Raw genomic sequence first — 16,492 nt, 5'->3', positions numbered from 1 at the left:
ACCAATATGACAAATCACAAAACTTCTCAAATGCAAATGCAAAATCCATCCATCCATTTTCTAAACCAAGTACTCCTGTTCATGGTTGTGGAGGTACTACATAGCATACCAATCCATTGCAGGGCCCACACACCATTCACTCACACCTCCATACCCCAAGGACAACTCTGCAATTAACCAACCAGTCTTTGGACTGCGGGAGGAAACCAGAGTACCTGGAGGAAACCCACCCAGACATGGGGAGAACATGCACAGAACTCCACGTGTCCCTCGACCAGGATTCAAACTCAGAACTTGTCTGCTGTGAGGTGAAATTTTTTTTTACCCTATGGACCCATCAGTGCCTTCCATATTTTATAGTTGCATCATGTGTTTGTAATACCCAATTCTTTCAAAGCTGCAAAATCAACCAACGTATACTTCCAATACAGCATATCGGTGCATTCCCTGAAGACAAATGGAAGTGGGACACAACCCTTAGACTTTCCATGTTATATACCAGAATACTGATCGAGCCTAAAGCGAAGAGGAAATCGATATTCATCAAAGAAGCATTGGCTCACATGCTGTCCATCAGCTGACATCCTGCTTCCTCCTATCTAGCGGGAGGCCCAGCCCTGCACCAGGGCACCTGGGACAGTAATGAGGCCGGCTGGGGGTGGCTGAGTCATCCCTGACCTTCCGCTGCTGATGTGTGTACTGTGCTCCATCCGCCATTTTCATTTTGCAGAGAGCAAACAGACGCTGTAATTCATTTCTCCTTCCTGCACGTGTGCCTTTTCTGAATCACCTTCCCGCCATTCACACACAAGCCCGGCAGCTGAGTCACCTCTGCAGATCTCATTAAGCAAACGTCAGGGAGGAATTAAATTCAGAGGTTTGTCATTGAGGAAATGGTCCGGTCTCAAAGAAGCGCACGATGTCACGTCTGTCTGCTCTTCTGATGAAAGTAATTAACTGGGCACCCGCACGTGCGTCTGCGAGCGTGAAGGCTGGAGGTCGGGAGCGGGAACTAAGCGGCCATGTTTGTCAGGAAATCTGTTTAAGACAGGATCAGTGAACGAGCCGCGTGATCCACCACCAATGACCGTCTTAATCAAGGGTTTAATCAAGGGACTGGCTTCATTAGGGAGGTATTCTCAGGTAAGACACACACAGGCGAGAGACCGTACCTCATCCAGGATGCGGTTCTTGGCTCTGGTGATGGCCCCATTCAAAGCATTAATCCAGGACTCCTTCTCCTCCGGACTGACAGCCAGGAAAACCAGATTTGGGACCTGGGAGAAGAAGGGGAGAGAGAAAGAGGGTGAGACACAGGAAAAGCCAGAAAGGGAGGGAGAGAACCAAAACACAGTTCTTAGCCTGCCTTAAAAGGAAACAGGAAACATCTGTACAGTGCTACTGATAAAAAGCAAAAAAAAAAAAACCCTACTGAAAAATATAAATGATTAAATGAATCGTGGCACTTATGAGAAAATATACCAACAAGCAGTGAAAATTGACCAATGCTCTTTGGTGAGACTCTTTGTGACAGCTTGTCGTGGTCTGAGTGTCACTTACACCTGCTTCTGATGTACAAGTGGAGGGTGGCCAGACTTAGATAATGGGGTATAATTATTTAGTTTTAATAGTGTTCATTAGGGCAGTTAGTATTATCTTACTTTTGCAATCACTACATTACCCTTACCCATTTTCATTTAGTGTGTTTGCTCACTTTCGTTAATTACTCTGGCTTGAGGCTATATTATCAAACCACCTTGAAACTGTAAAAACCTAAGGAACAAAGGGAATACAAAAACTGGGCTATCAGCAGGGCCGTAACTGCTGCTCTATGTACTTCTCTCCTCATGGGCAGGTGATTTCAGGTTCACTCAGGTGAGAATTGTCCCTTGTGAAATAAAAATCCCTTACATCAGATATTAATTTTTCTGAGAAGTGAGACTAGCACAGCTGGCTTCTCTCAGCTCTGTGGTCTGATGGTAATAAGGCCATGGGGAGAGGGCACTCGCTAGCGATTTGGCAGCCTTCAGCTCCAGAGCCAGTCTTTCTCTTCACCCACTTGGCAGCTCATGGCTCTCGGTCTCGGTGGCACTGAAACGGCACACCCTGCCAGGATGAGAGAGATGTCTGGGAAACACGTCCACTCTTCCTTAGGCTTCATCTGGGGCCTGCTCCACAAAGCAGCCTAATAACTGCAACGAATAAAACCTGGTCCATGCCCAACTCCGGGAACATGGACAGAAGAAAAAAGAGCTGTTCCGGGCTTAACTCGGTGATCCTGCTTTATGGACCAGGGCCCTGGTCTCTTATCTGGACCAGCCATAGGCAGATGCTGGCGTCTGAAGGAATGGCGGTGGTGTAAAGACACAAAGAGGAGAGATGTTTTCTGTGTTGGAGACAGAAGCTGCCACAGCAGCTGCCCAGACCTCAGCAGCACTGTACTGGGGAGGAGCCAAAGGCTTTCCAGTTTCCACAAACTACAGCTCTCTGCTGGAAATTAAACGCTTACTGAACTTACAGAAGGCTTACGGGTAAGGAAATTCCTCAATTATAAGTTTATCTAACCAGCTTGATGATGCCCCTTTTTTAGCCTGCTGCTAAAATATGGTTTTATATGAAAAAGTGTAATATAAGATTAACAGTTATGCCTCTATGAGGTTTTCAGTGCTGCTGAAGATGTTGAGTATTTATCTTCTCTTGGGATACGCAGCATGTGGAAAAATTGCTTCTTCTGTGAAGAACTCAAACTGGTTTGTGAGGGGCGCAAACTATATATAAACGACATGCAAAATGGTGGCATAACCACGGATGTGTACATGCAAATTCTCCCAGACAGGCAAATGTGTGTGATGTAAGAGTCACCTCAATGGGAACTTGCAGCTGTTTGAGAAAATGGCACTTTCAACACACAGAAAACTCACCACAGGTTTTACAATTTTGCACAATGAAATAAAGCACTTTAAAAATCACACTGAGAGTAATAAATTAACCCTGATCTCAAAAAGGACATCTTTTAAAAGTTTCAATTCCAAATGGCAATTTTTTTTCTAATAAATCTGAAAGAACAGCAAAAGTATGGAGTCTATCTTAAACATAATTATCATGTGACATACTGTTGCATACTGAGGTCAGGCTGGGTGCGGGTTCTCCTGGTGTTCTGTTCTGAGAGCACAGCTGCTGGGGTGGGCAGGCAGTGTTATTAGCAGCACAGAAGAGGCAGTGCTGAGGCTTCGGGCCCACAGGGCCTGAGGTCGGGGATTAACCGCCTGCTTCAACACGGAATTTCAGCAGATTGCTCAGAGTTAATGTTTCCCTATCCTTCACAAATGCACTGCTCCTTTGCCAACTGGGCCCTATTTCCCATCCCACCCTGCACGGATCCAACTCCACTTTGATCATTTGCTTGCGGCTGAAGATTTTTTTTTGTATTTGTTTTTTTTCTTCTAAATTCTCTTTAAAGGAAAGAGGCTACAATCCTCCATGGTGTAAACAGTGCTCTCACACTTGAAATGTTGTACCTACACAACTGTTTGAGGGAATAAAGACTGCTCTCTCAGTGGGCAGTCTGGATACAGATGTCGTAATTTCTGATGTTACTGTCTTTCTGATTAAGCATTTTGTTTTTGTCACTACTATTACTATGTATTATACTGTATACTTCAACAAGGCATCCTACCACTGCACATATACTTATCTATATATATCTATGTTTGTTACAGGCATTGATGACTGTATTGGTTTTCACAGGATTTGTACTTGTGTTTTACATGTTAGTTTATACAGCAGGCACTGTTGTGTCCAAGACAAATTTCCTTTGGGGCAATAAAGTCTATCTTATCTTATCTTACGAGCAGAGAATGCTCCCCTCAAGCTTTGCTTATTTGTTCCTCAGGTCCAGTGGATTATGACACTGGATTTTGTTTACAACATACTAAAAATCAACCCTCTCAAAATATTTCAGGATGGAAGTGAATTTTGTATTTTTTTGACTGTGTGGAAAAATGTATACATTTTTAAGTCGCAAATGTAAATAAGTGCGCAGGAGAGAATATGCGGTTGTTGAATGGCTGCCTGTATTTGGGAGAATGTGCACAATAGCGGATGTTTTGTTTGTCAGTAAGTGAGCAGGCTGCGTGTCTGGGAGGCAGTGTTCCCGTGTATGAACACTGCATCTTCTGTCTGGGGCGGTGAAAGGCGATTAGCAGAATCAGATTTAATTACTCAGGACAGGATAATGGCTCAGCTGGGTCAGGGGAGTTTACCTAGCGCTTAGCTGTAACCAATCGCACACAGCCTCAGCAGTGACTCCCCCGATCACTAACAAACACCAGGCTGACTCAGCCCCCGTGCTCTTCCATCTTCTGTGAGCTCTTCTCCCCGCTGTAAAATCCAGCTATGCCAGCTTGACCAGCTTGAAAATTGAGCTAGTCAAGCTGGCCATAAGCTGGTCTAGCTGGGTATGAGCTAGTGCTTGTAGCTGGTCTGTTTCAAAACATAGCTCGAGCTGGTCAAACCATGTCAGGCTGGGAGCTGGTCTGAAGTGGTCAACCAGCTAAACCATGTTGAGCTGGGAGGTGGTTTGAACTGGTCAACCAGCTGTTTCAAAACTAGCTTGAGCTGTTTTTTTCAGCCGGGCAACTCCCCACTGAGCTCCCAGCTGAGCAGAGTCATCACAGTGGCCCAGCGATGCCCTCCTGCCCCCTCAGCCTCACCGTGTTCCCTGGCTGCCGGCAGCGCAGCAGGGTGAACTTGCTGTGGTTCTTCTTGCTGCGGCTCTTGGACTTGCGCAGTTCCTCCGAGCGCTCGTAGTCCGTCAGGTCAAACACCTCCTGGATCTTCTTCTCATCCTTCACCTGCAGAGACAGAGTGGCACAGTTCAGTCGTGGAGAGACCTTGTGTCTCACGCAGATGTAGAGTTTTATTCTGAGCCAAAACACATGCACTTCACTCAAGACTGATTTCAACAAGGTAGGGCCAAAGGCATGGCTCTCAACCAGCTACATTTTCATATTAGAACCTATACCCGTCTGAGGCCATGAATGACTTAAGTTATCATACCTCACCGAGCCCCCATACCCCCCTGAAAATACAGCAAACACGGGCAGTAGAAACAACAGCACATGTTAACAGCTAATTGGATTAAGGTCAGCGGCTTTGTCTGCAACACACCCACACGTCGCCATATGGATCCGGGGCCTCCGCTCTGGTGAATTGGCCAGAGGGGTGTGCGCCAGGGCTTAGCGGGTGCAGCGGAGGGCCTTAATGTCATTACCCCGTATGGGGAAGAGGACTCACAGCGGCGTAGCTGAACCTCACTCCTTGGCCTAGTTCTCAACCCGGTCCCCTGCAGCGGACACCATGTGTGGGACACAGCTGTGGCGGATCATCATGTGATGTGTGGGGAGGGGGGTTGAGGGGACTCTCAGAGTGTGTGTTGGTGCATGTGTCGGAGTGTGTGTGGGTGTGTGTGTGTGCATTGTGGGCACGTCCTTTTCTGTATGTTGAAAGTGCCAGTTCCCAAACAGCTGCAGGTTTCTGTTGAGCCGACTCTTACACCGCACACATTCGCAGAAAATGTATTTTGCATGCGGTTATTCCACCATTTTGCATGTTGTTTCGGTTGATATAGTTTGCTCCCCTCACTGAACATTTGAGCTCTGCACAGAAGACACATTCCTGACACACCAAGGCTGGTACAGTAGGCTCACAGCTGGCCCACAGTAGTTATTATTGTGTTTAAACTGTATACTGTACAGTATAAGTAGCATGGTCACAAACTGTCCCATGTGGTTCTTATAAAATGTTTATTTAAGCCAGAATATGGGCTGTTGCAGTAAGAGAGCAATAATGAAAGACTATTTAATAAATTTTCTTTTTTCCCATTATTATTCCAGATCCCCGTTTACTCTAACAACATTATTTTTTATTTCATCATGGACTGTGGCACATCTGCTATGGTGTGATGTGGCATCCTACAGGGGGGGCCAGTGCGTCTGTGGGCTCTTGATGGAGAGAGCGGCTGGCACTCAACAGAAGGACACATGCAGCACTGCTCAACTCCCCGTGCTGACATGCAGACACTCAGAATGCGGAGACTGCCTTCCCTGTCCCACCCTGTGACTTCCCATCAGGGGCGGGGCTGGCGGGGATCCCACAGCTCACTGCCAATCAGCCAGGCAGCTGTGTCACGATCTGCTGACTGTCCTTCCACCACCAGCACTGTCAATTACTGCTAGATACTGCAATATACTGCGAATATTGCATCTATCCTGCGGACATTTTGTAAAATATAATGATAAATATATTTCACAGTGATTTTAAAAAAAATATTGCAATATCTACAGGCAATGCTTTGTATATTTGCCCATATACTGTGAAGTGTTACTTTTTTATTTACAAGAAATTTAAATATACTGTTACATCATATTACATTTATTTAAGACAGCATTGATTCTTTGGGAGTTTTTGTAATCAATGCAGTGTCTGTAACTGTGATCAATCTACCTTTACTTTAGGTCAAGTCAAGTCGCGCAGTTCATGGACTACCCTGGTCTCATGAACATTAAAGAACCAAGCCCAGAATTGCTCCTTTTTGTTCCAGAGAATTGCACCCCATAAAAGAGACCACAGATGAAGAATGAGTTTTAGTGCTCTGGGAGAACTTAGATGCCAGTCCGGCGACCATCCTTACACATTAAGTGCCATGCCGCAACACAACCACATTTACACACTATAGCCTCCGTTTATGTCAAGCAGCCAGACAAAACAGCCTCGTTAAACAGCAATCAATTTTAATTACTAGAACAGCGGCGGAGAAATCAAACTCTGTGGCTCTTAGCACGCTGTGTTGCACGGGCACTCATACAAGCGCCCAACGGGGGGTCTACAGGCCCACCCAGGGCCACACGACAGGCTGGGCATGGAAACAGACTGTGGGTGAGAAGCCAAGGGAACAGTCACTGTGTGGGTGACAGAGGACAGTTACTGTGTGGGTAACAGGGGGCAGCTACTGTGTGGGTAACAGGGGGGCAGTTATTGTGTTGGTAACAGAGGGCGGTTACTGTGTGGGTAACAGGGAACAGTTACTGTGTTGGTAACAGGGAACAGTTACTGTGTGGGTAACAGGGAACAGTTACTGTGTGGGTAACAGGGAACAACTACTGTGTGGGTAACAGGGGGCAGTTACTGTGTGGGTAACAGGGAAAAGTTACTGTGTGGGTAACAGGGGGCAGTTACTGTGTGGATAACAGGGGGCAGTTACTGTGTGGGTAACAGGGGACTGCACAACAATGAGGCCTAATATAGCTGCACAAAGAGAGGGGCGAGGACGCAAAGCTGGTACAGTTTGCTCGCTACGGCAACGAGACACCACACAGAAGACTTCTGCTGACGTCAAAGGAGGAAATGAAACACGCTGCCATCGCTATGAAGGTCACAAAGGCCCCTATCTGCGGAAATGCGACATCAAAGGGTGCAAGACAGCTAAAACCTGCTTTGTAGCAAAACTACCCAAGAGTTGTGTTTAAAGGGCATGACTGAAGTAAATTTTGAGCAAGACATAAAAGTAGTAGTCGAGTAGACAAAAACCTATTGCAATCCGGAGGTAGTTGGGGGCACTCAACTGATACCGGTCAGCAGAATGCTGTGTTTGAAGACTAGAAGGCCAACAGTAAGTTTGGAGTGACATGACTGTCAAACAGTCAGTTGCTGTCTGTGCCCCCCAAGGCCCCCCCCCCCCCCACAACCTGCACCAAAACAAGGCCAGTGCAGCTAACCACACTCAGCGTCATGTACCCACATCGCCTTCTCTGCGCTCCGCGATAAGGAAACATCGCAAACACCATCTGGTCAGGCGCGTTTGGTTCCTTTGTAAGGGGTTCTATTCACGGCGCAGACTTACACGCACTTCTTCACCACACCTCACTAGTCGGAGAAACCTGAGCGTTTCACCCACAAAAGATGCCTGGTGCTATTTCCAGCAAAAGACGTGTGTGGATATGTGTGTGGAGAAACTCTTGGGGACATTTTCCATTGCACGCTAACAGGGCATCAATATTGCATCTCCTTGCTGTTGTGCATTAAGTTTTAAGCAGGGGCATCCCTTTTCAAGGCAAGACTTATCATCAGGATAGGTCACCAATGAATGAACTTAAGCAATACAATAAAAGTAAGTAATAAAAGTAAAACAATAAAAGCAGTGAAAGAAATCAGAAGGGTGTGAATGGAGATTTAAAGATGTGTTTATGTTGCTACAGTGTTAAGAAAAGTCTTGAAGTCATTTTATCGAGGCACATCAGAATAATTCCAATTACACATCCATCCAAAGTCATCCAAAGCCAGTGTCCATTAAGTACCCTATAATCAAGCAACTGGAAAGTTTTTCCTTTTAGAAACCAAGGCTAAACATGGAATCTTGAAAAAATTGATTTATAGCATTAATAGCATATTTCAGCAAAAGAAAAACAGTAGTTTTGAGCACACTACATATCCTAAAATACAGGGAAGAAAGGCTGACTTCAGAATCTGCTGCTATACCATACATGCGCATTCGTATTTAAGCATGTAGCAGTTGACCTCACCCAGAGCAACTTACACAGATGACCTCACCCAGAGCAACTTACACAGTTCTACAGTTTCCATGTATACAGTCAGACAGCTTAAGCACCATGCTTTACAGCAGTGCCCTACCGCTCAATTTCCCTAACCACATTATACTACAGTATACACACACACACACACACACATACACACAAACACATACACACACACAGATACACACACACACACAAACACACACAAACACATACACACAAACAAACGCACACACACACACACACATCTAATAGATTGCAGGGGGAGAGAGAGTGTGGTAAGCAGTCTTATTAAAGTTTCATGCTGTGCATTTCTCTGAGCTGATCTGTGGGAGAGAGAGAGATGTGTGCAAAGTGATAGGCACGGTGATATCACAGCAGCAAAAATAGCTCTATAACCAACACCCTCCACCCCCTGCTATCTGGCACGTGTTGTCTTAGTGACGGAGGCGGGAGGAACAGGTGGGGGCAGGTGGAAGGGAGGCACAGCCAACTGCTGCCGCACTGTGTGTTCTGCAAAATGCTGGGATGCACTGGAAAAGATCAAATATGAAGAAATTCCCTTGATGCACTGGCTGAGGGAGGTAGCACATGGAACAAGAGAAAGCAGCAGCACAAGGTTTACTTCTTTTGTATTTCAAGATGAAAAGCAGCATTTGGAAAGAGCCCCTCCTGTTTCCCCCTGTTTCTCTCCGCTAGTCTCCCAGGATTTCTCTGTGTCCAGTTCCTAATTTGGCTCAGGGTTTTAAGAGTGCACCAGAGCTCAAACTCATGGTCCCAGCTGACAAAGAGGTTGCTCTTTCTGTTCAGCAGTAAGCCCTCTGTATACCAATGATACCACAATATCTCCCAACTGATTTGTCTCACGTACCTTCCTACCTACCGTACTTAAAGGGATTTAAGTAAAAGTTATTTCCCGCAGGCACAGACAGCACCAGATGTTGAAATGCCCTGTGCCGTGGTTCAGACGAACACACAGACCACAAGCTGACACCAATAGCACATGCCGTCAGAGCAAAGAGCTCACAGAACGATACAGAATTAGGAAGCAGGCCACAAAGCAATTGAAGAGAGACGTAAACGTCAGATTGTCCACAAACCTGCTGCCCTGAACCCTAGTACTATCCCAAACCCTAACCAGAGTTTTACAATGTAATTTCCTTATAAGGATGCCAACAGGATCCCTTGGCCCACCAGCTGCTCTGGCCCATGTCTGGCTTCAGCTGCCAGCACTGGCTGCACAGGGAGGCCTTGTGGCTAGCAGGGATGAGGGCCGCCAGGTAATACAAGTAATGTGCGACTCCCAGGGAGCTGACTTCAGGGTAGGGCCCTCCTCAAGGGCTAAAGCCACTTAAGTCTCAGTTTCCATGAGAGTAATGACCCAGTAGTGTCCTTTGACAAGCGGGATAAGATAACAGCAGGCTAGAGTTGTGACTATCGAAACTCGCCCTGGACTCCGCATTGTCATGTTGGTGTCACCACAGCACAACTCCAGAACAACATCTGGGACTCATCCAAGTCAATGTTAGGCCTTTCAGAGCTTTTAAGTGGCTCTGGCACCTAAACGCTAGTGCTTGTCACGTTTCTTTAAGCAGCTGAACACTCCATTCATCTGCTTATGTGCACCAACCACTGGGGTGGGGTTAATTACGGGTGACAATGCAAAGTAGCCTAACTACTATTGGACATGTTCACTATCATGGAAAAGGTGCATCTGTGTACCTTCTCTTATATCTGGTAGTAGTGGGTCTTAAGTACCTTTGTGCAAAGCAATACACCATTTACTGTTGACAGTTCTCATATTGCAGTTTCCTCAAATGTTTACAGGAATGCCAAAGGAAAAATTGTTAATCATAAGAGTACAACACATAATTGATGTTGCATGATTGTTGTGGATCAATACTACCCTTTTGTTGTGAGTTTACCCCACCAAATATCTGTCCAATAAATGAAGAACTTGACATGCCATGGCTTATGTTTTAAATTTGGCAGTGAGGAATGTAACTGAACCCCAAAAAAAATGCAAAAATGTAACAAAGTTCAACTGATTTGGACCAAAGCAAACAAACTATATGTGTGCAAGCATGGTCAACAGCAGCATGCAAAAGTGGTGCTCTCTTTTCTTGGATTCAATTTCTTTATCATTGACCAGTGCCACACATATCCAGCATGTGAACACTGCACTAACAATGCAGTGTCTGAACACAATGACAATGTAGCCAGCTCCTTTCTCATTCACATACCTTACAACACATCTTTGAGACACTTTGAATGAAGAGTCAGAGTGCAGGAGAATGAGTCCCCTGACACTAATTGTCATGGACAGCCTGGACGTTTTGGCACTGACTCTGTTGAAGGCATCATCAACAGGTCAAATGCATGAATCATTTCCACTGAGATTTGTCTGTGGTCCTCAACACTGCCAGTGATTAACAGTAGCAATTGAAAGGAAGAATAGACAAAAAAACATGAACTCAAACCACCCTCTCTGGGACCAACACTCATTTCACTAGATCTGCTAGATCACATTTCTTCCCCATTCTGTCATTTGGTCTGAAAACAGCTGAACCACTTGACCACGTCTGCATGTTTTTATGCATTTAGTTTCTGCCACATGATCAGCTGACTAAATGTCTACCTAATAAATTGCTCACTGAGTGTATTTAGACCTGCACGATAAGCAGATGCCTGCGCATAATAGAGAGAAAGATGCTCTGAATGCACTGCAAAAAACGACCTTTGCTTAGGTGCTTTTTTATTCTTTTCTTTTTACAGTGGCAGTCGAGAGGAATTATGCACTTTTTTGAGGTATGAGATAACGCTTTAACAGGGGACCACCAGCTAGTGCGCAAGCAGATTTAAGTTTGTTTTGAAGAAGAGGTCATTCTTTCACAGTCACCTGATCTAAATCCCACTCCGGACCTTTGGGGCCAAATTACAGCCAAACTACATGGACAGAACCCTGAGAGTCTTGTGTAAATAGTGCATGGGGCGTTGTACTGCACTGTGCCCCTAACCCTGTCGAACAGCATGCCAGTGAGTTGGGCAGCCACCATTAAGCAAAAGGAGGATTTACATGATATAACTAAATGCATGTACAATATTGTACTCTACTTTCCATTATCAAACAATTTTGAGTTTTTAAAGCCGTACAGACCCACTGCCCATTGCAGTTAATGGGGTCACAACCTCATTACTGCCTTATGAAGCTGTGTGGTGGCTCTGATCTTCATTTGTCCCTTAATTACACAACAGCTTTTTTCTCCGACTGAAATTTGTTAACTGAGACAGTTAACTGTTGAGGAGCCTGAAAGGAGGTAGTAATTCCAGCAACTAGTAATATACTGTCCTGACTGAAAAAAGACATGATGTCAGACAAGCTCAAAATTCTTGCATTAGTGGTTAGCTTGTGGGTAGTGTTGGCCTTGTGGGCCTTAGGTTCCTTAAACTGCAGTCACACCAAAGACCAAAAAAGGCTCTGTGCCTACCCCTCAGCTGTCCTGTCCAGGGGTTGTTCTTCTACAGAAAGCTAGTTCTCACTATATAACTATAGATAAGCTCCATATGAGCTACTTCGGGTAAAACATGGTTAATTACACAATTTTAGGCAGATAGATACACAACCCACACAACGCTCAGAGCTCTGTATAAATGTTAATGCATGTACATTGCTTCACAATGGTTCTGCATTCATGTCTGGTCGGAACACTCTGCTTGGCTAGACATATTATAATTCTAAGTTCACAAAAACACACACAAACCAAACAGCAAAGAAGATCAACTAACTGTGCTGCTGGGAATCTGTGGCTGGCAGTCTGTGAGATAAGCACAGCATCCTGACAGTAGTTGCCAGGGTAGCAGACAGTCAGAAATACTCCCAGAAGCCTTTCCCACTTACAAGCCCATTGCAGGCATGGCCTTGTTAATTAGCTTTATAAATGCAGGGCATTCTCCATCTGTCACTGCAGTGACATACTCACACGGCTGACCACCTACACTGTGACATAATGAAAATGGCCAGAATTCACCTACAATCCAACAAACGTGGATACACTTGACATATGTGACATATTTTCTGAATGTGAGATCTAGTGGAGTGAACAGAATATTACATTGATTTTTAAATATAACATTAAGTATAGTTAATTTGCATGTTAAGTACATGGATGAAAGAGGCATATATCACATTACGTGCTTCAAAAGTCATTCATTCATTATGAACGTACATAGTGGTGGGATGGCGGTGTCGCTATAATTTTTGCTGTTGAGAGTTGTAAAGAGGTCTATGCCATGAATAACCAGTAAGGCAAATAACGAGGCACTGCCAAGCCACATCATGTTCAGTTTATATAAGCATGAGTCAGACAGAGCTGATGATTTGGCAGTAATATTATCTCCAAATACAGTATACAGCTATGCACCGTATGTTAATTTGAATAACAAATTCTTGATTTTTTTAACATGTATCCATACATTTATTAGTGAAAAGTGAAAAGGGCTGTGCTTCTGGGTAAACTAAATCTGTATATTCAGAGCCCTCCCTCATCACATCCACCCAATTTGCACACTTGTCTATTTCCACATATCTAAAGTAGACTGAACAATGGACAAAATTGTTCTGTGGTTAATTCTTTGGGAACATGTAAACCATTATGCGGATGTATTCCTTCTTCTTCTTCTTTAGCTTTTTGAGATATTTTCATGTTAGGTTTCACATTGAACTTGACAATCATTGCAAACCTTTCAATCTTCTATATGTGGCAACCACAAGGCTTTTTAATGAGGATGATTCAGTTTCAGACAAAATAAGCCTGTGATTACAGCATTCAGGGATTTTGTACTTCACCCACCGAGGGGTTAGCTAGAAAGGGCCCAGAGCCAAACCAGAAAATAGCCTGTGCAAAACATGCTCTTCGTCTTCTGCAAGCAGCTATATAGGGAAGATGGTGATTTCTGAGTCACTAAAGAATATCTGGATACTAAAACAGCATGATTCATTAATGACCTAATTATTCAGGAAAATCTGCCAATTGTAAATAAACCCTTCGGTTTTAACAAGGTTCCCCATGAGGTGCCACGAAAATGAAAACAATTTACATGTGATAAAAATTGAAATAGCTTCAAGAGAGGTTTTCGACTGCCATATATATGGACTACCTCTGAAGTAATGCCAGAGGACCTGAGAAATCTGTAAAAACAGAGATTCTCCAGCCATTCATTTAATCAAATGCCATCCAGCAGAAACACCCTCCCATTCAGCTGGATTTTGGAGAGGTGATGAAGTCAGCTGCTAATTGTTACCCATGTCTGAGATGTCTCACCCCCACCAGCTGAAATAAATCATTACCCCTTTCCAGTGATTGATTAGCATCTAAGAGTGCATCTCTCTCTCTCTGGCCAGCACTAACAGCCTAGGGAGGAAGAGCTTGCAATGATCAGCATTTGGTCTTGGCTCTGCAAAGGTTCAAAACAGGAAGTCCACTTGAGTGTAGGTGGAAGTGCGTAGATACACACAAATAGTGCTGGATATTTCCATAGCAGTGTGTGATACATGCAAATGTTTGTTTGTGTGTGTGTGTGTGTGTGTGTGTGTGCGTGTGTGCGTGTGTGTGTGTGCGTGTGCATGTGCATGCACAGCTGCTTGTGCATCTGTGGGCATTAATATTTAATGAATCAATAATGCTTCTTTAAAGCCTCACCAGTCTTTCAATTGTGCAGCACTGCTTGTAGTAATAAGTCTGCTCACTCTTCATTTAAAGGCCTGTTCTCAACATCCTGTTAGATTACTTTTTTTTGTTTGTTCTATATTATGCCTAACATTGACACTAAATATTAAAATATAGCTTGGACACTTTCTGTCAGTACAGGTAATAATACTGTAACAGAAATGGCATAGCCTGAAAAAAGTCAATTTTCATTTATTATACTGCACATAGATGTCATTCAGTGTGCAATCAAGTCTATTTTGTCATGTGTGGTTACTTTAGCAAGATGTGAGTGCGAGTAGCTGTTTGGTCCATTGAGTGAAGGCAGTGAGAAGATATGTTTTAGCGCCCTTTCCTTTTGTTTCTCAGCTCACTCAGGTGTCAGGACCGCTTCTGGCTACAATGTGACCATCTCTTCCATCACTCCCATGGCTCTCTCTCACACGCCTTTCACACTAACGGGCAAATGTCACTGCGTTTAACAAACACAGTCTCACTCCACTGTACATTTCTTTTGACATCTATCTCACTGGAGCTCTCACACACCGACCACACTCCCAAAACAATATGTCTACAGCCCTGCACCATGACCTGCAGATTCATCTCACTGGATTTCTAACACACCCACCACCCTCCCAATGGCCTTAACTACAAATACAATGTCACACCACAGTTCCGTCTATAACTTCCCTCCATACGGTTTTGTACTTCCTTCTCCAGTTACCCTGTTCCTCTACTGCCCTCCCCCCGATTAACTTCCTCTCACCGTCAGCTATTTTGCCTCAGCCTCCTTCACAGTTGTTGACACTGCTGAATTCCTTCATTCCTTCTCTTCCTCTGAGCTACACCACACTTCCATTAACCCAAAGGGAGCCAGAAACCTTAGATAACAGACTCCAATCTTTATCAGCACTCAAAGTGTCTGACTGCTGATATCTGATCACTTAAATGCTGGCCTGTTCCCTGCAACTTCCTCTGTTCATTTGGGAGAGTGCAGACAGGCACACGGTCTCCTCTGAAACACATTATGTCCTTGTTCTCTGCCTCCCTTCACTCCACGGTCAAGCAGGTGTATCCAAGAAGGGCACGGTACCTGCAGTGACCACACGTATGGTGCACAATGAGACTCAGCCAACCCTGCGACTGATTCCCACCCTCTCTAGCTAATGCTATGGCCAATTGCAACATCCTGCCATGTACGGCAGTCAGTCCCAGCCTGGGTGCCAAATCATATCCTGGAACAAAAGAGTGAGTCGTCCAACTGCCCTAGGGCATCAGCTAACACCTTTCATAGCGCTACAGAGAACACATTACATTTCTCTAAATAGAAAGTCCAATCTGTATCTGAAACAATCTGATTTGGTCATACTTGTTCCTCCCAGACCCAGTCATACCTTGAGTCACAACCCGCCAACTTATAACACTGCAGGCTGCCAGTCGGGTGGCATGCTTCAAGCCCATGTCCAATTTCAAGGCCTACTTATGCGCTGTCATGGAAACCATCCCACCCACCCTCCCCTCTTTTCCCACCCAAAAACCTGACACTCCCACACCTTCCTGCTTGCCAGCTAGCTCTATACTGGCACAGACCTGTGGCTCCAAATGAAAAGAAAGCAGGGGGGCTTTGGGATTAAACAATCACCCAGACTTAATTACTCCTGTACCACTGGGCTTCAAGTGTTCTTGCATGGGAGAGAGGGAGTGTGAAAGTGAGAGAGAGAAAGAGAGGGAGAGAACTAAGAGAGACAGAGAAAGATGAGGACCCAGGGACAAGATTCAAGATTGTTGTTCTCCAAACACAAGGGGGTCCTTGTGCACCCCAACATGGGAAAGGCTGCCTTTTACTGATCCTTTGTGTGCCGCTTTGCCACCACACAAAAAAGAGTGGCTCTCTGTGACACACTTTCCAGGATGTACCCCACAGCACGCTGCAGCCTGGCATGTGGCCTGGGTGAACACAATGCTCCGGCACTCCCACCCAACTTCAAAGACAACGCTGTGCTCCGGCCCAAACTGAGCCAGGATGGCCCCTCTCCTCCCCCGAAACAAGGCCACGAGAGACCAGGCACTGCTTCCCGCCCAGGAGAGACCCCCAGTCTCCTCCCAATTCCTCACTGGGCTCTTTCAAAGGGGGGGATGATCGCTCTGTTCAAAGGCAAGGGACAGACTGCAGCTCCCATAGTTCCATTCTTCCAG

At 45.1% G+C, this 16,492-nt stretch overlaps 1 protein-coding gene across 1 annotated transcript in view; it reads right to left on the bottom strand.

The window, feature by feature from the left end:
* Positions 1-16,492, bottom strand: part of plekho1b (pleckstrin homology domain containing, family O member 1b) — a 29,994-nt gene that overhangs the window by 7,562 nt on the left and 5,940 nt on the right. Inside the window, exons 3-4 of the mRNA XM_061257643.1 lie at positions 4,713-4,853; positions 1,173-1,277 (exon numbers count right to left, since the gene is read on the bottom strand). Of these exons, the coding sequence (XP_061113627.1) occupies positions 1,173-1,277; positions 4,713-4,853 (246 nt within the window). The remainder of the gene's footprint in view (positions 1-1,172; positions 1,278-4,712; positions 4,854-16,492) is intronic.

This window comes from Conger conger, chromosome 1, assembly GCF_963514075.1.
Source record: "Conger conger chromosome 1, fConCon1.1, whole genome shotgun sequence".
Taxonomy (NCBI): Eukaryota; Metazoa; Chordata; class Actinopteri; order Anguilliformes; family Congridae; genus Conger; species Conger conger.
This window is presented reverse-complemented; position numbering and strand designations above follow the sequence as displayed.